Here is a 21,566-nt window from a genome sequence, read left to right on the forward strand (position 1 = left end):
CAGGTTTTGGGGCAGAGAAAGCAGCTGGAAGTTTCAGTAGAGGGCAGTATTACTAAAAAGGTGGAGGGGCTTCCCTGGTGGCGCAGTGGTTGAGAGTCCGCCTGCCAATGCAGGGGACACGGGTTTGTGCCCCGGTCCGGGAAGATCCCACATGGCCGCTGAGCCTGTGCGTCCGGAGCCTGTATTCCGCAATGGGAGAGGCCACAGCAGTGAGAGGCCCGCGTACCGCAAAAGAAAAAAAAAAAAAAAAAAAAAAGATGGACTGTGAGTTCCCTCTCATCTCCCTTTAGGTGGGCCTGGTGATTCCCAGCATCCCTATACTCTTACCCACTTTACATCCCTCAGATGCTCTTCCTGCCTTATGGATGAGAAATTGATAACTTTCCAAGGTACAGATATCATTTTAGAAGCAACAACTTAACTACTTACATGGGTTGTCTGGTTTATTTCTAATTGTGGCCACATTAAATTTGTTCTGTTCATGACCAAGAGGGGGTTTTTCCCTCTGCAAAATGCTAGCAGTGCGAGCTGCTCTTGGAAACAGATAATCCAGCTGAGTTTTCTTTCCTCTTGTATCATCGCCAGTATTAACATTGGACTCTAGGAATTATATTGTGAATGTTGCTGTGCTAAGCACAAGGCAAAAGTGGAGTCCAGCTCAGTTCTCTTGGAGCTGAGTTGTCCGCTGGAAGAAGTAACTGAGAAGAAAGGCCTTTTCTCTTTCTTTCTGGCATGCTCAGCAGCCATGAGGGGCTTGCTGTAGGGACGTGGCTCTGGGCTAGAACTCTGACCAGTAGTGGAGAGCTCTCTTGTCCCAGCACCACTGCACTTCCGTTCATGTCTTAGCAGAGGGTTACTTGCTCTGTGCATGACAGTGGGAACTCAGAGGGTGGGAAGTCAGATCCGGTTTCACAGAGGTGGGACTCAGCCTGTGTCGGGGCCACCAATGTGATGTATCTACTTTTATGAATAATTACGCAGCACCTACTAGGCGCCACTGGGGATTCAGAGACCAATGCCACAGTAACACACAGTCTGAGTGTGAGGGTGGGTACTCAGACGAGTGGAGAAGATGGTTAGATATTCTAACTGTAACAGAGGTTTGCCCACAGGGCCTTGGGGCAGAGGGGAGAGAAAGCCGCACAGAGATGGGGACACTGGAGCCAGACTTTAAAGAAGAGACGTGTCTATGCCAGATCAGGTAGAGGAGGGTGGGACAAGACAACAGAGAGAGGTACACGTGGAGATGCCCATGCGGGGACTTCAAATAGTTCAGTTGGGCGAGGATAGACCATGCGGGTAGAAAGGGAGTAAATGGGGCAGGAGAAGTAGGTTGAAGCCAACTCATGAGGGGCCTTGAGTGCCATACACAGGCAGTTGGATTTTATTGGATTACCATCCTTTGTCGTTATCATCATCACCACTGCTGTGGTTAATGAGCACCCACTATATGAGGCTCTGAAGATGACAGATTTTGGTCAAATCTCTCTGCCACTTAACAGTCACAGAACCATGGGAAAATATCTAACCTCCACGACCCTTAATTTTCTTTGCTGTAGTATGGGGAGAATAATATCATCTTCCTCATGGCATTATTGTGAGGAGCAGCTGAAGCAATGCAGGAGCACTTAACACGGCAAGCAGAACATACAAGGCACCATGGGAAACACTTGCTGACGGGTGTAGCTACTGCTATTAGTTGCCGAAACTTTGCAAGCATTTTATCGTTTGATCTTCATAATAACCCTGCAAGGTAGACATCAGTATTCCCACTTCACAGATGAGGACTTGAAACTTGCAGCACTTAAGTGACAGAGTTAACATCATAGCTAGGTGGTGGATGTGCCTGATGGGAGGCTCCAGGACCTCCTGCCACTGCACCAGGTTGCCTTCCCTGTAGGGAGGTGGTAGCCGTGGGTGGGAGGCAGTTGGAAAGCAAGGACATGATCAGACCTGGGCATTAGAGAGACTGTTGTCTATAGTCAGTGTGTACCTCCCCTCACTGTTGGGTGTGTTCCAGATTCTGCTGCAATGGAAGCCTCCCACACAGTATGATGGGACAGAAAGAAGATCAGGCTCGGGCTGCATCTGTCAACTGATTTGCACCTCAATTTGGAAAGGGTGCCATTTTCTGGAATTAGCCTGTATTTCAAACACATTGAACTAATCATGTGGGTTTCAAATAGCTCAAGTATCGACAGCATTAATAGCCCTGGATAGCATTGTGTAAGGGCAAGCTATTTGAAAAGAGCTATTTCCTTCAACAAGGAAATTGGCAAAGTAGGAGTCTTGCTTTATTAAATTACAACACATTAGAGATTTCAAATATGTTGAATTTCTATGTTTCTTCTGCTCTTTCATTCTGACCCCATTCTTCCCCAAATATTTCTATTGTCCCTGGGTGGAAAAGTCTCAGATCCTGGTCAAAATCCAAGTGACTTCTTAGGGTAGCCTCTTAAATAAAACAAAGGGACATAATCTTGCATGGAGATGAAGAGCATCAAAAGGAAGCTACAATGGACATAGAATGATGGAGTGGAAGTTAAAGTTGATAGGGTGAGCTCTGGTCCAATTATCTGGCGACCTTTCCTCCAGTCCTGTACCGTCGTTATTTCTATGACTTAACATGGGCCACTTCCTTTCCCTGCACCTCAATTTCAGCTACTCAGATTTGGCCTAGATCACAGGGGTTGCAGACACAGTGTCCTGGGGCCAGAGTCGTAAAGTAAATGTGTAGGTGTAAACAATAAGGAATGGTGAGACCTGTGGTCGTAGGGAAGTGTACTTGCCCTGCCTAGAGGTACTCACAATCTAGCTAGGGGGAAACAAGACAAAAGCAAAGCCAAACTACCCCCACCAAATAAAACACTTCTGTAGGCCATCAGTTTATGCCCCTTATGAGATACTGAGTTCCCTTCCTTATAATGAGTGCATGACTCAGTCTTAAAAACATGGGCTTTGAAGTAAGACCTGGGTTGGGGTGCCAGTTCTACCACTCGCTGGCTATGTCACCTTAGGAAATTGATGTAACCTCTTCTGTCTCAGTATTCTCATAATAATATTTTCCCATTGAGAAGAGTAGTGGGAAGTATAGTTCGAGTGTCCTTAGGGCTACCTGGCATGCAGTATGTGCTCTCATACCCCCTACCTTTCTCTTCTGGCTTTGGTACTCGATGTTCCTAGGACTCCGAGTCACAGTATATAAAATTTTAGAAATACAGAATGGAAGGTAATACATTTCAGGTATATTTCCAGCTGGCATTATACAATTGATAAATTAATTGATAAATACAAATGATAATTAATCAGGAAGCTTACTGATACAAGGTAAGAAAAGAAGACTGCAACTAAAAGGGATTAATATTCTGAAAACACTTGCATCCTTTAAGGAAAAGTACTTTCGCAAATGCTGTTTCTGTTGACTCCCACCAAAAACATACCATTGAGGTAGGTATTTTCATTATTCTCATTTTAAAGCTAAGGAAACTGAGGCCCAGAGAAAGTAGCTAGCCCAAGTTTCCCGTTAGTTAGTGTCAAATCAACATGAGTACCTACTTCTGGGTAGATATTTGTGTGCCCTGTGCCCAGAAGATGAAGGAAGGGTAAATGTCTATTTGGAAGCTCAAAGCAACACACCGGGGCTGTAGTCACAGAATGCTTGGAAATGGATCTCTTATCTCTACAAGAGACTGTGGACTCTGTAGTCTTGTTTCAGGAATCTTCTCCAGACAGTCATGTGTGGAGACCTGCTAACAACAGCAACAACAACACATCTGTTTAAAAAGTATGTCTTAAAAGAGTTGTGTCAGCAATTTACTTTGGCCAAAGCAATAGAGATACTCGGGGTAAGTTAATCCCTCCTTCTCTGAGCTAACCGAGGATGCCCAAGCCACAGCGGGGAAGGGTTCTGGCTGGAAGCTGATGTTGGGTCTCACGGAGCCCACTGCTCACCTGACCTAGCTGTCGTGGAGTGAGGGGGTGTGTGTCCAAGGTGATGGAAACTCTTCGCAGATGTTTCAGGTTCCAGGCTGTGCAGGCATCCTCCTGGATGGATGTTTACAAGCGGATTTCCCTAGTGATGTCCTCATGCTCCATCTCAGGGCTGACCACAGGCTCAGGAAAGATCATTTCCCCTGCTGACCTGGCACTGTTTTCATTATTCTTCAACACTCAGTTGGCACATCACCTTTTCTGACCACCTTCTCTGGTCCAGCACACCTGCTATTTCCTAGAACACCTTGTGCCCTTGTGCTTGCACTTACTGGGCAGCTGTTGTGTTGGAGGCACAGGGATATGTGCTGGGGACACAAGGATGAGGAGCCATTGTCTCTGGCAGCAGTTCACAGTTCTTGGTAAATAGATAGATAGCTTGTCATAGTGTGGTGTTTATAATGATTCAGGTGTGGACACAGTGCTAGTTAGGAAGATCAGAAAAGTTTTCTTAGATGAGAGAACGTGTGAATTGTCTCTTTAATAAGTAGGACCTCAGCAAAGGGATGGGATTAGAAAGGACATTCTCAACTTTGAGCATCAGTCAAAAAGGTTATGGCGTATTCAGCAAAGGGTGAGGATGTTACTGGGGTAGAGTACACGGTGGACCAAAGGGGAGGTTGGGAAGTAAAGCTGGAAAGAGACAAATATTTTATTAATATAAGATCCTAGGCTTCTGTAACCAGGAAGTATTGGCCAAAATATGTATGTAATTTGTAAATTGTAAAAGAAGCAGAAGATTTAAAGCAGGCACCCACATGCATCTTGGTCTTCATTGCAAATCTATACAAGTACATCCAGGAAGCCATGCCTTTAGACATGGATTCTACTGATTCAATGGGATTTGGACCCTCTTACACCTAAACCAAGATCACAGACTCCCATGCCTATAAGGCCATGTGGGCACTGCAAACGAGTGTATTAGGCTGGTGGGGGCTGTGCACAATGGAAAGTTTATGCCCATATAAAGAGAGAGCTAATTCTAAGTAAGCAGAGATAAAAACCACAATGACTTGTCAAATAAAACACATCTTTACCTTGTCAGATAAAACACATCTTTACAAATAAAACACATATTTACCTGTGACATCCCAGAAGAGCAGAGGTCACTTAAAATGTATCATCTGTCTTCCAAAATCATCAAATAAAGAACATTTCAACCAAATTGGAATAAGTGACTAGTCCAAATTTGAGTAGCTCAGTGAAAGTCCCTAGTTCTTTCTAAGTGTCTGGGGGAAGCAGATGCTGGTCATCTGATGGTTTTTAGTTAGGACTACACGATTAATGTCTAGAAGACACACTCTGGACTGATGTACTCATAGCCCACGCCTCCTTGGAGGGACCCACCCCACCAGGACCCAGCCCTCACTGGGCTCTGGGACCACCATATTAACCTGGACCAGGAGAGAAGGTGGGGGGTGGGAGAGAGATAAAGAAGATTAAACATCCACAGCTGGACAAGGACAGACTTGAAGACTCAGCTGCTAAGTGGAGAAGGCAGAAAACTCCTACAGGCAGCCCCGCACATCTCTCTGTGATAATTTGCCTTGTGGGTCCAGCCTGCTGATGACCCTGAGCGCTTACCACTGAGTCCTAATTGAACCACTATCCCCTTCCTGCATTGGAAGTAATGTGCGTTAGGAAAATCAATCCATTTGTAGGGGGAGAAACCAGACTGGTTTCCTGCTACTGCTCATATTTTCACTAAAACCCCATTTTACTGGAACCAACATTGAAAAAAACAGCACATTTTATTCAAAACAAGGCAATATTGGTATTGACAGAGCTGCAGCGATAATGAGGACGATCAATTTTCCCTCCTCCATTATGGGGTATTGAGCAATTTTGGAGTAAACTTGTGGCATCATTAGATAAGATCAGCATTTCTGTTTCTCCCTTTTGAAAATTTTTTCTTTCTTTTTTGCATATTTAGATTTTAAGTATTCCTGCTCTGGTGAGGAAAAAAAAAAAGCAAAAACAACAACAAAAAGGAAAGCCAAAAGTCCCCAAAGCAATAAGTGAAGTGCTGGTAATAAAAATTGGAGGTTGTAGACATTTCTTTTTAATTCTTATTAATAATACATTGTGTTGTTATTTTTGCATCTTATTACATGCAGACTGTCTCCCCAACTTTCACCCCAAATTAAAAGACTGCAGTTACCAAATATTCCAAGTTCTGGGAGAGGGAGAGTTCTGGGCAAGAGGGTAGAAGCAGCTTTTCTGTTTTGAGAAGAGTGAAGAAGGAAGGCAGAGGTGCAGACTCCTTGGATGTAGGAAGGGACACTTAGAGCATTGGAAGAAAGATTTGGGGAAGGGAGTCAGGAGGTTGGGGAGGTTTCTACATGGAAGAGCGTCTTAAAGTAAAAGACGTGGAACTGTTTAGTGCAAATTAGATCTGACATTTCTTTCTTCTGTTTCTGGTCCCTGTTGGGTTATACATGTCCCTCTAGCATCTCAGGCTGGCTCTGCAGATACCACAGTGACAGGGAAGGGGATTGTCTTCATCCATTCGGGCCACTATAACAAAATACCATAGACCAGGTGGCTTACAAATAACAGAAATTTATTTCTCACAGTTCTGGAGGCTGGCAAGTCCAAGATCATGGTGCTGGCAGATTCGGTGTTTGGTGAGGACCCGCTTCCACACTCATGGCACTCTTCTCGCTGTGTCCTCACGTGGTGCAAGGGAGGAGGGAACTGTCTGGGGTCTCTTTCCTAAGGCCACTAATCCCATTCACGATGGCTCTGCCCTCAAGACCTAAGCATCTCTCAAAGGCCCCACCTCCAGATACCATCCACACTGGGGGTTAGGTTTCAACGTATGAATTTGGTGGGGGGGGACACAAACAGTCCATTGCAGGGACCATGTTCTTTGAGTGATGAGATCTCTCCTTGACATCAGTGATGTTGACAGAGTGACAAAATCCTACCTGGGAGCAGCCCCCCTGAAACCATTCTAATGTAGTTTATATTTTAAACTAAAATTGAATAGTCTAAAATTTTAAGTCATAAATATTACCGAAGATATTGTAATGATGGGAATTTCACTGAATGCCATCAGTTTGAGGCAGAAGCTATAGGCGTCATGCTTTTGGAAGGCGTGGGAGGATGGGAGGGTGAGCTGTGTGACCCCTTCCTTTTTTTAAAAAGATTATTTATTTATTTTTGGCTGCATTGGGTCTTTGTTGCTCCATGTGGGCTTTCTCTAGTTGTGGCGAGCGGGGGCTACTCTTCGTTGCTGTGCATGGGCTTCTCATTGCCGTGGCTTCTCTTGTTGCAGAGCACAGGCTCTAGGCATGCGGGCTTCAGGAGTTGTGGTTGTGGCTCATGGGCTCTAGAGCGCAGGCTCAGCAGTTGTGGCACACGGGCTTCATTGTTCCGCGGCATGTGGGATCTTCCCACACCAGGGATCGAACCTGTGTACCCTGCATTGGCAGGCGGATTCTTAACCACTGCACCACGAGGGAAGTCCCACCCCTTCCTTTTTAAAAAAATCTAGAAACTGATGACAAACACTGTAAATATGTTTCACCACACACTGTAGTGCTACAAAACTGTGTTCACAGCCTGAAGAAGAACGCCATCTTACAAATTTCTATCCCTTAGTGATACAGACATACTCTTGACCGTCTCTGGGCAGCGTGGCCTCGAATAACTACATGCACAGGGAGGTAGGTGATGGTAGAGCGAGGTGATTCTGAGTGTTGGGTCCAGAGTCCCAGAGTAAGTGCCTTTATGGTGACTCCTGGCTTTATGTTGGTAGACTAAGCTAGACATAATCTGCATCACCATAGATCCCTTTTCTTGAAACCAGAAACTAGGGCAAATGTGTGCAATATGAAAAGCAGGCTAGGGTCTCCGCTTGGGTTCCCCAAAGTGGAGCCCGAGACAGGACTACAGGTGCATGGGATTTGTGGAGGGAGGGACTCAGAAGAAGGGAGGTGAGGGAAGCAGAGTGGTGCAGGGGAAGGAGCTGAGTGAGGACATGCTATCAGCTGAAGTCTAGCTTCAGCCTGAGCCTACAGGGCGGGGCTCTCAGCATGAATTGCACCACAGAGGCTGAAGGGCATGGCTTCATTGGCTGTAGTCTGGGGGCGATGTATATGTGTTTGTATTCATGTGTGCACACTTTTATGTATGTGTGTACGTACATGTATGTGTACATGTACACACATGTGTGCATGCATGAACATATATATGGGGGTTACATAGCAGGGCAGCTACAACTTAGGGGAGCTTGACCTCCACAGGAGGGGCAGCTGTGATGGGTACACTAACCTGGAGAAGGACGTCTAGGGGGAGCCCACATAGCCTCCACTGCAGGAAAACTCCATTAAGATCTAACTGGTACCCTGGTCATTTCAGAGAGTCTTATACAAAGTAAAAGAAAATGTGGGCAGTCTTAAGAGTTTTTATGAAGAAAATTCCACCCCCCAATTTATATATCTGTGGAGGCTGGGAATTCCAGGGGTTTACCCTTTTATGAAGAAAGGAAGATTGTGAAAACAATGTATTGTATTTGGCTCAATACTGACTGAGCTGATTCTATGCACTTTATCCTATGGGCCTCAAGGACATAAAGATAGTGAAGTGAGTTGAAATCTAGTAGGAGGAAGATAAGAGGCCAGCTGTCTGTGTGTCTGAAAGTGCTTAGCACAGAGAGATGGACAAAGGATGAGGGGTGCAGGGAAGGCTTCCCCGCTGGAGCCGTGACTTCAGGGGCTTGTATGAGCTGGTGTGGTTTGGCACGTGAAGGTGGGGCGGGCTGCAGCTGGGTGGGGCACCTGCTGCAGGCTGGCACTCCCAGGAGGATTCCACCTTCTAGACTGGGGGCGCAAACTCAAACACAGAACTGTTGAGTGAGCGATGCCAGTGGGTAGGGGGTGAGTTGTGGGACCCGCTAGAGGGCATAGCCGTTGCCCAGCTCCCACTGTTTCTTGACAGACACAGGATGGCAAAGCAGCATGACCAGATCTTTCCACCTTTTGAGAGAGGCCACGAGTCTGGACTTTTACGTGGAATCTCCAGGCTTTTAAAAACGTTAGCAGTTCAGAAACGGTTTAAACATGGTGCGGGTCAAGCACCACACGTCTCAGGCTGATGCAGCCTCTCGCTTGCCAGTTTGCAGTCTGTTTGAAGCTGTCTACCTGTTTGGCAGCTCCTGTGAGGAGGCCACATCTGAGGGGCCCAGGACAGACGGGGTGCAGTAAGAACAGGCTGTGAGGGCTAGTCTCCTCGCCCCACCACCAACTCAAGGCCTAGTGGGGAGCTTACCAAAGTGGCCCACGAAACATGCCGACCTCCGGGGCTCACTGCTTGCTTTGGTTACTCTTAGCTTTCCAAGGAGATCCAGTGCTCCGTGGCCAGTCACATCCAGTCCCTGGTGAAGTCGGAGAAGAACCGTCAGGTCATGTGTGAGGCGGGCATGCTCAGGACCCTTATGACCTACTGCCACCAGGCGCTGACCACCAGCAGCAGCCCCTTGCACTCGGGGCTCATCAGGATTTTTGAAAAGCTTGCTTCCCAAGCCATTGAACCAGACGTGTTAAGGTACCGTGTGCTGCACGTTAAATGCTGCCAAGCCCCTGGCAGCCATGCGAGTGCACAGTGGGCAGTAAGAGTGCCCCCTCCCCAGCAATGGGCACTGCAAGTCCAGGGAGGAGCCTTGGGTCTGCAACAGTGTGAGGCCCGCAGAGCGGACGTAGCCCCTCCCATGGAGCTGATGTTCTCGGGGAGAGGGATAATAAGCAAAGGGTCCTGCAGACAATACAGGAGAGTGCTGGAAGGGATGCTCAGTTCAGAGTGGGAGCTCTGAGGAGCTGGGAGGACCAAAGTCGGGAGATTGGGTATAAAGAGGGGGACTTCAAGGGAGTGGCAGTGGCTGAGGCCTGTGGCCTGTGCAGTTCACCAGACCAGGTGAAGATACCCTGCTGAGAGGGGTGGAGGCTGTAGGGGCCTGACTGCCACGAGGCTAGACCACAGGGAGCTTAGCTGGTATGACGGGCCGCGACTGGGCTCCCTACAAGGACGGGGACAGAGGCAGCACCACTGTGTCCTGTGGGGCCTTTGCACTGCAGCCCCTCCATGAAGCCACATGTCTCCTGGAGAGCCACAGCAGGGAGAGAAGATGCACAAGGAGGAGCAGACACAGAAGACAGAAAAGCAGAGGAAAGAAAGGCTCTAGGAGGGAGGTCAGGGGTCTCTTAAGTACTTGTGGCCAGGCCACCCTGCCCTAGACAATGTAGGTGTAGGGAGGGTGGTGCCCAGGGCCACAGGCCAGCTGGACCCCTACTGACACACAGGACCAAGTGCAGAGGGACAAAAGGCAACCCCTCCAGCCAGCAGGCATGGGACCCAGGGGCCAGGCCAGCCTCTTTCCACCTCTAGCTGTGGGGCTGTCAGACAAGGCCACCGTGCTTAGTTCAGCTGATTAGTCAATTCCATTAGAAACTTAAAAACAAAGTTATTTTCCAACAAAACCCTTTTCCTCTTAAGGTCCTCACTGGTTAAGTCAAAAGCACTTAAATTCACCAGCTCTCTGGTCTGAGTGCCAGGTCAGGGATGCCCTGTTTCTGTATGGCCTGAGAAAAGGGTTTCCAGGCAGAGAGACGAAGGCCTGGAGGGGGAGCCAGCGAGCTCTGGGACCTAGGACAGTGCTCAGATGAAGCTGGAGAAAATTTCTGCCTGCAAAATGTCTTCATTTGGTTCTCTTGTTTGTTATGATATTCAGACAGTTTCTAGGTTTTGGAATTGCTCCACCTCCATCGGCTGCAGCGAAAATCCTCAGTTCATCTCACGTACGTGGAGGGAACTCTGGATGCCCAGGTGAGGATAGAGGAAGGAGCAGGGGCAGGATAATGGGATTTAAAAGAGAATATGCATTTCTCGTGAGGGATCCTTTACAACATATGGGAAGCAGACAGATTTAAAAATGATTTTACCTGCTGCTCAATGGAGCAAATGAGGAAAAAGCAGAAGGATCAGATCAGTGGTCCCCAGATAAAGACCAGATATGGAAGGAGGGAGACCCCTACCCCCATACAAGATGGTGATGATGAGTGTGTACTTGACCCCTTTGGGCCTGGAGCACGGAAACCTTCATGTCACAGCGCGTGCAAGAGTACCCAGCGCTGCCCCTGGGCAGATGAACAGTGTCAGCTTTCTGCACAGCTCACAGCTCAGGGGGGAGTTAGGAGGTCAGGAGAACAAAGGATTGGCCTGGTACCTGGAAAGATGCTGGTCCAGGGAACCAGCTTGGAGAAAAGAAGGACATGGACATGCTGAATATAAGATTGCATAGGACATTGAGGCAAGGAGGCCCAATTGAAAAGCAAGGATGGAGAGTCAGGCTTGAGCCGGCAGCCAGAGGTGGGAGACAGAGCTTTCGAGGAGACAGCCTGTTGTGAAAGAGAGTGTGGAGGCCAGAGAACCAAGACAAAGCTGCGGTGAGCGACGGCCAATGGGGCAAGCCAGTGACAGCCACAGAAAACCTGTATTGGAAAGGGGTGGGGGCCACGACAGAATTAAAGTGAGAAGAAGTTTCTAGGAGGAGCAGGTTGTCACAATAGTTCCGTGTTATCAAAATCAGCAGAGAGCCCAGGTGGGAGGGCCAGTGGAGGGCCCAGGAGGACACCCTCAGGGTTGGGAACGGCATGGTACTCTGCAGAGCCCTCCTTCGGGGCTGTGGCAGAAATGTGGGGGCTGTTGTCAGAAGAGGGGCAGGAATGGTTTGAGCAAAGACACAGCTCTTCTCCTGCCTGCTGCCCTAGGGTCACAGGCAGTGACACCGGTGCCTGCTGAGGATCCGCTGGACACCAGCCCTCGCTCCGCAGTCACACAGGCCCGCAGGCCCTCAGGGCCGTCCCAGGGCTCAACCACCGCCCTTCAGACAGCACTGAGCCTCATCTCCATGACCTCCCCTCGCAACCTGCAGCCTCAGAGGGCAGCCCTGGCTCCATCCTTCGTGGAATTTGACATGTCTGTGGAAGGTTATGGGTATGACAGGCTTTCATGTACTTGAAATACACTATTAATTTCCCAGTGCCTTGGGTGAATTATAATATTGATTACAAAAGTGTAGTTCCCATTGTATCTCACACTCAGCTGTGGAAAATATCTGGGTCATGGACACCCTGTCTTCTCAGTGGCTTCTTAGAGGCAGTGTCCCCAGCTGTCTTGGGCCAGGACCCTCTCATTCCCCTGGTGTGTCTGCATTCACGTGCAGTGTGGACTGCCCTCCCCTCTAGCCTCCAGAGCAGATTCCTTTCTTAGGGTCATGGCGCCAGCATCAGGTGCTTTCTGTCCTCGAGGCCTCATGGTCTAGGAGGGAGTGAGACCCCTGCAGAAGGACAGAGGGGGAAACCTCACGCCAGAGGTTGGCTTGCGGTTCAGTGATCTGAGACACTTTCCTGTTCCAGCTGTTTGTTTATTCCAACCCTGTCTACGGTGATGGGAACCAGCACTGAATACTCGGTCTCTGGAGGGATTGGGACAGGTAGGTGCTTCCCTGGGGGTTTAGCTTGCTGAGGTCCCCTCCCCGACCTGGGAGGAAGTCCTTGGGGAGCCTTGATTTCAGATTTCCACTTGGCATTTCCAGAAAGCGTGTCTTCCTCTTGGTCCCGCTTGTCCCATTGGTCATGCCTGCCTTGGGGCAGGGATGTCCTGTTCACTGTGCCTCCCAAGGGCCCAGCCCATGGCTCTGCACAGAGCGGGGGCTCTGTTAGCACTGATGGGCTCGGTGGGTGAGTTGGTGGCTGAGCCTGGCTTTGATGCATTTTGTCAGTGATTGACAGAGGCTGAAATGGACACCTCACCCCACCTTACGGCTCTCTCTAGAGAAGAATATGAGTTCTTTGTTGATGGCCATCCAGTCTTTGGCTCACGTGGGGATCGACTGGGCCTTGGCATGCTTTGTACAGTGCTGCACTCAGCTGAAAACCAGGCACCCCTTGTTAGGAGAGCCAGGGTCTGGGTTTCTATGGGAGGGTAGGTGCTCAGGAGCGATTACATTTACGGCCCATCGGCGCAGGGTTCCAAGCCTGATTCTGCCCATTCGGTGAGGGCAGTGGGCCCTGCCTGTTCCACCAACCCTGTTACAAGGTGGGAGGGCATGGGTTTCCCTAGAGTGGAATATTCCCCAGGCAAGGCTTAGCCAAGCTAGGCCGGGGTCCTCTGCCCCACGTAGCACATGGCCTGGCTTTAGACCAGCTGACCTGTGGGCCACATGATGACGGATCTCAGGGGTGTGCCACGTCTCCGCTCCCTTGGCAAGGCAGAATGGAATAATAGGTGGGCCAGCATTGGAGAGAGGCTTCGAGGATCTAGGTTCAAGTGCTGGAGGGAATATGACTTATTGCTGCAAGTATGAATAAGGAGACAAGAGCATCCTCCTGTGTGGGGTCATTGTAAAATAGGTGTGAGTCGGGTGGGGCACAGTGCTAGCACACAGTAGGGCCACCCCTGAGCTGAGTCAGAGCCACAGTGAGTCTAGACAGGCTTCCGCAGCAGGACAAAGCCTAAGGGCGTGCTTGTGTTCTGACCCCAGGCGCTGCCAGGTCCTTCCCTCCGCCAGGGGGCCTGACCTTTTCCTGCTGGTTCCTGATCAGCAGGCACAGCTCAGTCACGGAGGGCCACCCGCTGCGCTTCCTGACCGTGGTACGCCACCTGGCCAGGACCGAGCAGCCCTTCGTCTGCTTCTCCGTCAGCCTCTGCCCGGAAGACCTCTCCTTGGTTGTGTCTACAGAAGAGAAAGAGCTTCAGCCCCTGGGTAAGGTTTCACCCACCCTTGGGAGAAGTGGGGCTGAGTCAGCAGCTCTTGGCCCAAGAGCCAGGGGGACCGGCCCTCCCTCAGTTGTACAGGTGGCTGGTCCTGGCTCTGCCTCAAAGAGCTCAGCTCGGCTCTCCAAGCTCACCTGCCAGCGATGGCCTGAACTGGCCTGAGATGGCCAAGGCCAGGGTATTATGGCTACGCCTGTCCTTGTGTGCCCCGTTTCATAGTGAGACATTGACACTGGAAGGCCCAGGGTTTGGCCTGGCATCCTTTACACACAGCACAGCTGCCTAGGCTCCTTCCCTCGCAGGTATTTGCCACCCTATGTGCATCACTGTGGAGGCAGCAGTCTAGTGAGGGGTAGACCCTGCAGCCTGGCTCCTGGGCTTGAACTCTGGCTCTGCAACCTTAGGCAAGTTACCTAACCTCTTTGTGCCTCAGGATGGTAACATGGAAATCACGATAGTGCCTACCTCAGTGCCTGGCACAGAGCAAGAGCTCCAGCAATGACAGCTGCTGTTGTCAACATTCTGTGGCGGGGGGACTCGGCATTGGCTCCATGGGCACAAGGCCCGCTTCTGCTGGGTTGCTGCTCTCTGACACTGCAGGCGTGGTCTGGTGTTTGTGTTCTCTTCCAGATGTCATGGAACCCGAGGGTGACCCTGAGCCTTCTGCGGGACGCCAGCTTCGGGTCAGGTGTGGCCAGATGCTGGCCTGTGCTCAGTGGCACCACCTGGCTGTGGTTGTCACCAAGGAGATGAAAAGGAATTGTACTGTTTCCACCTATCTGGATGGACAGGTCATCGGCTCAGCCAAGGTAAGGTGGTTTTCCTCAGTTGTACTTGCCCCATGGCCATGCCTCCCTGCCACGCCACCCTAGAGTGGCCTCAGTTCTTTGCTTTTCCTTGGCAGCAGCGTTGGTATCTAATGAAACCCCCTTGCTGTCCAGAACGCCTGGCTGAGCTCAGGCATAAAAAGAACACCTTTAGATGATGGTCACACGACCAGGGCAGAAACTAAAACATGGGAATAAGAATAGTCATGACAGCTACGATTATAAGAATAATCATAAGAGCATAGAAATCTCCAGAATGAACAGAACAAGGCTTCTCACATGTTAAGGTGTGAATTCCCCAGGGGGCTCTGAGCAGGACCCAAGGTTCTACCTTTCTAAGAGGCTCTTTGGTGAATCTAATGCAGCCAGTCTGCATGCTACACTTAGCAGCAAGACACAGGGACTTGCAAAGACACCAACATGTCTTGCCAGATTTAGAGCAGGAATGATGAGGAAAGGACGGTCCCCTGCTTAGAGAAGGTAATAGAATGTGAACACACAGCTGGAGGAAGCGTCTCCTCACTGTCATTTAGAGACACCTGAGGTCCTAGGGCATAAGGGAGAGGAAGCTGGGAGATGAAGACTGGCAGGCGTGCTCCAGCGACCACTGTCAGAGGTGCCCAAGGAAGCCAGAGACAGAAGGACCCAGAAGACCACAGAGGGCAGGTGCAGCCAGATTTTCACCCAGGTTCCAGAGACAGCATCTCAACCTAGGCTACGTTCTTGAATCTTTTGGGAAGTCTTTTAAAAGTTCTCTTGCATAGGCTATTCCCCAGATTAAATACAGCAGAATGTCTGTGAGTGGGGTAATTTGGTGATGTTGTCAGAGTTTCCCAAGTGATTCCAATATTAAGCCAGAATGGAGAACTTGAGGTTAATAGGGTGTCCCATTTCAGTAGTTTGACATTTGGGGCCCGATCATTCTTTGCCGTGGGGTCCTATTCTGTGTATATTAGAACACTTAGCAGCATCTGTGCCCCACCAAAGATGCTATAGCATCTCCTTCTGCCCAGCTGTGACCACCAAAAATGTCTCTAGACATTTCCAAATGTCTTGGTGGGGGAGGGCAAAATCGCCCAGGTTGAGAATCATTAGGTTAGAACAACCTAAATTCTGTGGAACCTGAAGATGAATTTGATGCTATCTTCTGGTAAATGTCTTATCAAAAAAAGCAGTGGTAACCAGAAAGATTCACCAGGAGCGTGACAAAGGTCCTTCAAAACATAAAGTTAACTTTTTTCTTAAATCATTAACAATTCCTTTCCTCCCTCCCTTCCTTCCCTCATTAAATATTTATTGGACGCCTACTAGGTGTTAGGAATTGTCCATGCCTACCAGCCAGATACCTCCAGGAGCATGCATATAGTACAAAACAAGAGTTACATTTATTAAGCTTGCTGTAGCAAGAGACTCCTTACCCCATTGGGTAATAAGGACTTAGGAGGAGCTAATAGGATTTGGGCTCATTTTAGGTGAGTTTGGGGAGGGTTCGAAGAAGTGGAGGTCAGTCTGTTCTGACTTGGGTGCTGTCAGAAAGGCAATTTGGTGTCTGTGTATGTTCAGAACTTTTTTTCAGGAGGTAGGAGGAATGGGGCAGGGCTTGAGCTGTCAGTGGAGAAGGAGCAGTGGTCACTCAACGTTAGCCAGGATGGAAAGTGTGGTCACATTTGTGGTATCCCAGTGTCTTTGTTTTTCATCTGTTTAGGCATAATTACAGAGTGGACTAGTTTGGGTCCTCTTTCACAGAATATGTTGGCATTCTCTCTTGTTTCATAGAATAAGTTGTGTTCTGTGAACTAGATCATGTACCTTGAGGCTAAGAGGCTTGTCCTATTGCTATTTGGAACTTGCTTGCACCTAGCACAGGACTGGCATACAGAAAGCATGCAATAAACCCTTGATGAATTGCACTGAATTTATAGCCGCAAGGAGTAACATGGACCGGCTGATGGTATTGTTTAGTGAATTGGTACATGGATGAACATCCAACCCCGTGGGACCAGCTAAACCAGATTCAGTCAGCAGGGAGGGTGGAAGTGGTATGATGCTGTGGGAACATGCCAAAATAGGCCATGGAGAATGGCCAAGGGCCAAGTCTGACAGAGTTGACTTTCCAAGATGATTTCGACAAGTCCGGTCAGAATCAGCAAGTGAAATTTAATCGGGATAAACATAAAGGTCTGTGTTTAGACGCAGGTGACAGTTGGGCAAGAACAAAATGGGCTTTGGTTGGGGATAACCTAGTGAAAGAGCTGTTCTCAAATGTTAGAGCCTTTGCTTTTATTTCCAAGGGAAGTCAAGTTCAGCTGTGAAAGGTGGGGAGTGTGTTAACAGCTTGAATTGAGCAAAATGATTTGGGAGCAATCTGAGATATCTTATGCCTATAAATCAATCTGAATAGTGCAGGGAGTATACACGGTAGGAATCGGAGAAGAAGGGGACAGGTGGATCGGAGGGGTGGGGCACCTTTGTCAGGTGGGAGAAAAAGTCTCTGCCTACAAGGACGGGAAAGGGGAGAGAGAGCACAGTAGACCTCACTCTAGGTAGGCTTGACAGCTTGGAAAAACTTGGTTTGTTTTTATTTGAAAGTCTTAATTAATTGGTAGGGATAAAAAGAATATTTCTGAAATTATATAACCTCTTATTTAAAAAATATGTATTTATATACATATTCATGTATAATTTTGTAGTCGTTATAAAAATAATATAAACACATTTTGAAATAACTGAAAAATAAAGAAGAAAGATTACCTACATTCCTTCTACCTTACCATCATTTATAGTTTCTTTCAGTTTTTATTCCTTTAATAAAATAGTTGTGACTTTATTGTGTAAAACATTTTATATACTAGTTAACACTATCATTTTAAAATGTTTTATCTGCGTGGGCTATGAAACTATTATTTTTGAATTTCTGATAATCTGTTAACTATTTCTTTTATCGAAATTTTTGAGAAATTTTTTGAGAAAATTGTAGGCTAACATTTAGTGGTAAGAAAGAGATTGACCAAGTACCACTGGTGGCGCAGTGGTTGAGAGTCCGCCTGCCGATGCAGGGGACACGGGTTCGTGCCCCGGTCCGGGAAGATCCCACATGCCGCGGAGCAGCTAGGCCCGTGAGCCATGGCCGCGGAGCCTGTGCTCCGCAACGGGAGAGGCCACAACAGTGAGAGGCCCACGTACCGCAAAAAAAAAAAAGAAAGTAAGAAATCTTGTGTACCTTTCATCCAGTTTACTCCAATGGTAATATCTTGCAAAACTATAGAATATCACAGCCAAGGTATTGACATTGATACAATCTGCTAATTCATTCAGATTTCCCCAGTTTTACTTGTACTCGTGTGTGTGTATTTAGTTCCATACAATTTTATCACATTTGTATGTTCTTGCATCCACTGCTCCCACCAAGATACAGAACATTTCCATCACCACAAGGGTCTCTTTTGTTGTATTTTTATAACTACCACCACCACCCACCCACACCCCCTCCCAATCCCTGTCCCTAAACTTGGCAACCAGTGAGCTAAAATGTTGTCATTTAAAAGATGTGGTTATATCTATGGAATCATACAGTATGTGATATTTAGGATTAGATTTGTATTCAGCATAATTCTCTGGAAATTTATCTTAGTTGTTGTATGTGTCAGTAGTTCATCCCTTTTTTATTGCTGAATAGTATTCCATGTACTCAGATATGGATACGTAACCATTCACCCACTGAAGGACATCGGAGGTGTTCCCAGTTTGGGGATGTTACAAATAAAGCTGCTATATACATTTACGTACAGGTTTTTGTGTGAGCTTAAGTCTTCATTCCTCTGGGTTAAATACCTAAGAGTCTAATTGCTGGGTCCTATGGTAAGTGCATGTTTAGTTTTATAAGAAGCTGCCAAAATATTTTTCCATAGTGACTGTGCCATTTTCCATCCCCACCAGCAATGGATGAGTCGTCCCGTTTCTCTGCATCTGGTGATGTCACTCTTTTTTAATTAACCATTCTGATAGGTGTGTAGTGATGATATCTCTTGTTTTTAGTTTGCATTTCCTTAATGGCTAATGAGATTGAACATCCTCTCATGCGCTTATTTGCAACTTGTATATCCTCTTTAGTGATGTCTTATGCACGTGTTTCACTCATTTTCTAATTGGATTGTTGGTTTTTTACTGTTGAATTTTAAGAGTTTATCTAAATATTTTAGATACCCGTCCTTTGTTAGATATGTAATTTGTAAATAATTTCTCCTAATCTATAGCTTGCTTTTCATCCTCTTTCATATGGGATTTTGCAGAGCAAAAAAGTATTTAATTTTCTTGTGAGCAGTTACAGTTTCTGCATGTTCTTTGTTAGTGTGTAGAATGCAATCGATCTTTGTGTGTTGATCATGTATCCTGTGACCTTGCTGAACTCAGGTGTTAGTTCTAGGAAGTATCTTTTTTTTTGGTAGATTCTTTGGAATTTTCTACATGGACATACCATCTGCAAATAGAGAGTTTTATTTCTTCCTTTCCAGTCTGTAATTATTTCTAGTACGTAAAACTTAATTAAGGTACCAATATTGGACATTTAAGTTATTTGTGAAATGACTGGGAAGAAAAAGATGAACCTTTTAGTGGCACTTTATAGTTCTTATCAAATTTGTTTCCAGAGGCACAGTGTCAGTTTTTTACTCCCACCAGCATTTTATAAACTGTTTTGTGCACTGTTTCTCAGCTTTGAGAGTTATCTTTGTAATGTTTTTAGATAAAACAAGTTTTCACTTTGAGAGAAGAAGAAGGTACATCATTTTATATTTTATGTGTTTGTTTGATTAATTCTGAGGTTAAACACCTCCCATCTACATCACCCCCCCCCAACCTTTTTATGTTAACAGATGTTGTACATTCAGGCCTTACCAGGACCATTCCTTTCAATGGATCCATCTTCATTTGTGGATGTTTATGGATATATTGCTACCCCTCAAGTTTGGAAACAAAAGTCATTATTAATATGGCGTCTGGGCCCTGCATACCTCTTCGAAGAAGCCATCTCAATGGAAACTCTGGAAGTTATTAACAAACTTGGCCCAAGATACTGTGGTAACTTCCAAGCTGTGCATGCTCAAGGTATGGGGTGTTTTGATTTATAATGATCTTGCCGATACTATTTTTTAAATGGCCATTCAGTTATTTATAGCTTATTTATAAAGAATAAACTCCGCACAGGCCAGTCATTAGGGAAAACCTCTGTAATTGGATCATTACATATTTACAATCCAATAGAAAATGTCAGAAAAGGAAATGACAATCTCCTTTAGATTTCAGTTCCAACACACATAATGGAGGAAAGTGGGTGGGTAATACCATCAGCAAAGAAAGGGGGAAGCGAGTGAGATAAATCAGTTGCATTCCTTTTAATGAAGAAGCTTTTTAACTAAAGTATACTGTTGTCTTCAATTATTAAACAGGCAGACAAAACACCCACATTTTCATTATTGATTGTTAGCTGTTCAAACAGGGAGCATAGCTCTCTGTGCTCTGTCAAGTCAACGGGGTCAGCTCCCATCTGGGAAGAATGATAAATGAATCTATGTATGGAAGGCTTCGTGCCTGGTGAAGGGCGATTGAGTGCTCTGGAGTGTTTCTGTCTCCAGGCTCCATGTCTTCTTTGATCTTCATTTCCTCTGGCAAAGAGCACTGGCCAGAACAATGTGAGGAGGTCAGGTCCAGAGCCAAAGTTTCATCAACTCTCTGTTCACACCGTGGTTCTCAAGTGCCACATGTGGCTCTCCTTGACTCAGCGACCTGGGCACTCATGCCAAAGGATGTGTTTACCATGTACATGCAGCTCATTGAAAACCTTAGGGCTTTCGGCCCAGCATTTTGGGAGCAAGGTTACATTCTCGATAGGTGTCTCAAGCTTTAGTAATTTCATACTTGGAATGCCTCTATTTTTATAGTAGGGTTAATATTGTGAGATTTCTCTACAGTTTTCTGTGTGTCAGAAATCACAGGTAGGGGCAAAACATGTAATATGTAACATACAATGTAACAACATATACAGCTACAAACATTCCTCAGTGATGACTTTACCATGTAGCAGTAGATACTTACTCTTCTGAGGCTTAATTTCCTACTCAGTAAAGTGAGAATAGAAATAACTGAAGATGTGTTATTTTAGGAGAGGACCCTTGTATGGAAGTGATGCCCCTGGTTGCAGAGGAAAGGGTTTCCTTTGGCCTTCATATAGCCAGCTCCTCCATCACCAGCGTTGCAGACATCAGAAACGCATACAATGAGGTGGACAGTCGCCTGATTGCCAAAGAGGTATGCCCTCTAACTTCACTTGCTGCTCCGTTTTGGAATCACGATCTCATGGCTTCCTTCAGCTTTCAGTGATTAAGTGAATACTAATTCACGTTTGTGCATGTGTAGACAGTTACACACAGGCGTGCTTCCCACTTCGTTTGTTAAAATATTTCATGACGCCCGCCCATTCGCATCCCACAAGACTAAACCTCTTATTTCTGAGAAGAAAGTAGGTGTTCTTCATTTTCCTTGGTAGAGCAAGAACCAATGGAATATTTATAAAGCCTCTGTAACACTGGGAACACTACTGAGCTTCCCTTTTCTGGGTGCTACTAACCCCCCAACATTGCAGAATATTCTTTGAATCACTGTGTTTATGCAAACAACAAACTTGCAAAACAGCAAGCAGACATGCTTATAGATGAAGATGCCATTAGACTTCCTGTTTCCTAATTCCTGCATAAAGAGCTCTTTTGCTTACTGCTGATGAATTCGGGCTGATTTGTTTACGTTCTCTCCACCCTCACAGAAAAAAGGCCCCTTCCCTTTACTGAGACGGCAGGATCAGGGGTTAAGTCCTGTTGAGCACCAAAGCTGTGCCTTACCAGCACAGAACCTTCTGCTGGAGGAGACCAGGGTCCCTGTCTTCCTGGCCGTCTGAGACTGGTGATGCCAGGGCTTGCAGAG

The 21,566-nt window shown here is 46.9% G+C and overlaps 1 protein-coding gene across 1 annotated transcript in view; it reads left to right on the forward strand.

Annotated features, from left to right (window-relative positions):
- Positions 1-21,566, forward strand: part of WDFY4 (WDFY family member 4) — a 248,647-nt gene that overhangs the window by 48,465 nt on the left and 178,616 nt on the right. The window contains exons 12-20 of the mRNA XM_060125755.1: positions 9,119-9,191; positions 9,326-9,540; positions 10,721-10,815; positions 11,760-11,985; positions 12,408-12,484; positions 13,535-13,756; positions 14,398-14,576; positions 19,466-19,697; positions 20,752-20,897. Coding sequence (XP_059981738.1) covers positions 9,119-9,191; positions 9,326-9,540; positions 10,721-10,815; positions 11,760-11,985; positions 12,408-12,484; positions 13,535-13,756; positions 14,398-14,576; positions 19,466-19,697; positions 20,752-20,897 — 1,465 coding nt within the window. The remainder of the gene's footprint in view (positions 1-9,118; positions 9,192-9,325; positions 9,541-10,720; positions 10,816-11,759; positions 11,986-12,407; positions 12,485-13,534; positions 13,757-14,397; positions 14,577-19,465; positions 19,698-20,751; positions 20,898-21,566) is intronic.

This window comes from Lagenorhynchus albirostris, chromosome 16 (genome assembly GCF_949774975.1).
Source record: "Lagenorhynchus albirostris chromosome 16, mLagAlb1.1, whole genome shotgun sequence".
Classification (NCBI taxonomy): Eukaryota; Metazoa; Chordata; class Mammalia; order Artiodactyla; family Delphinidae; genus Lagenorhynchus; species Lagenorhynchus albirostris.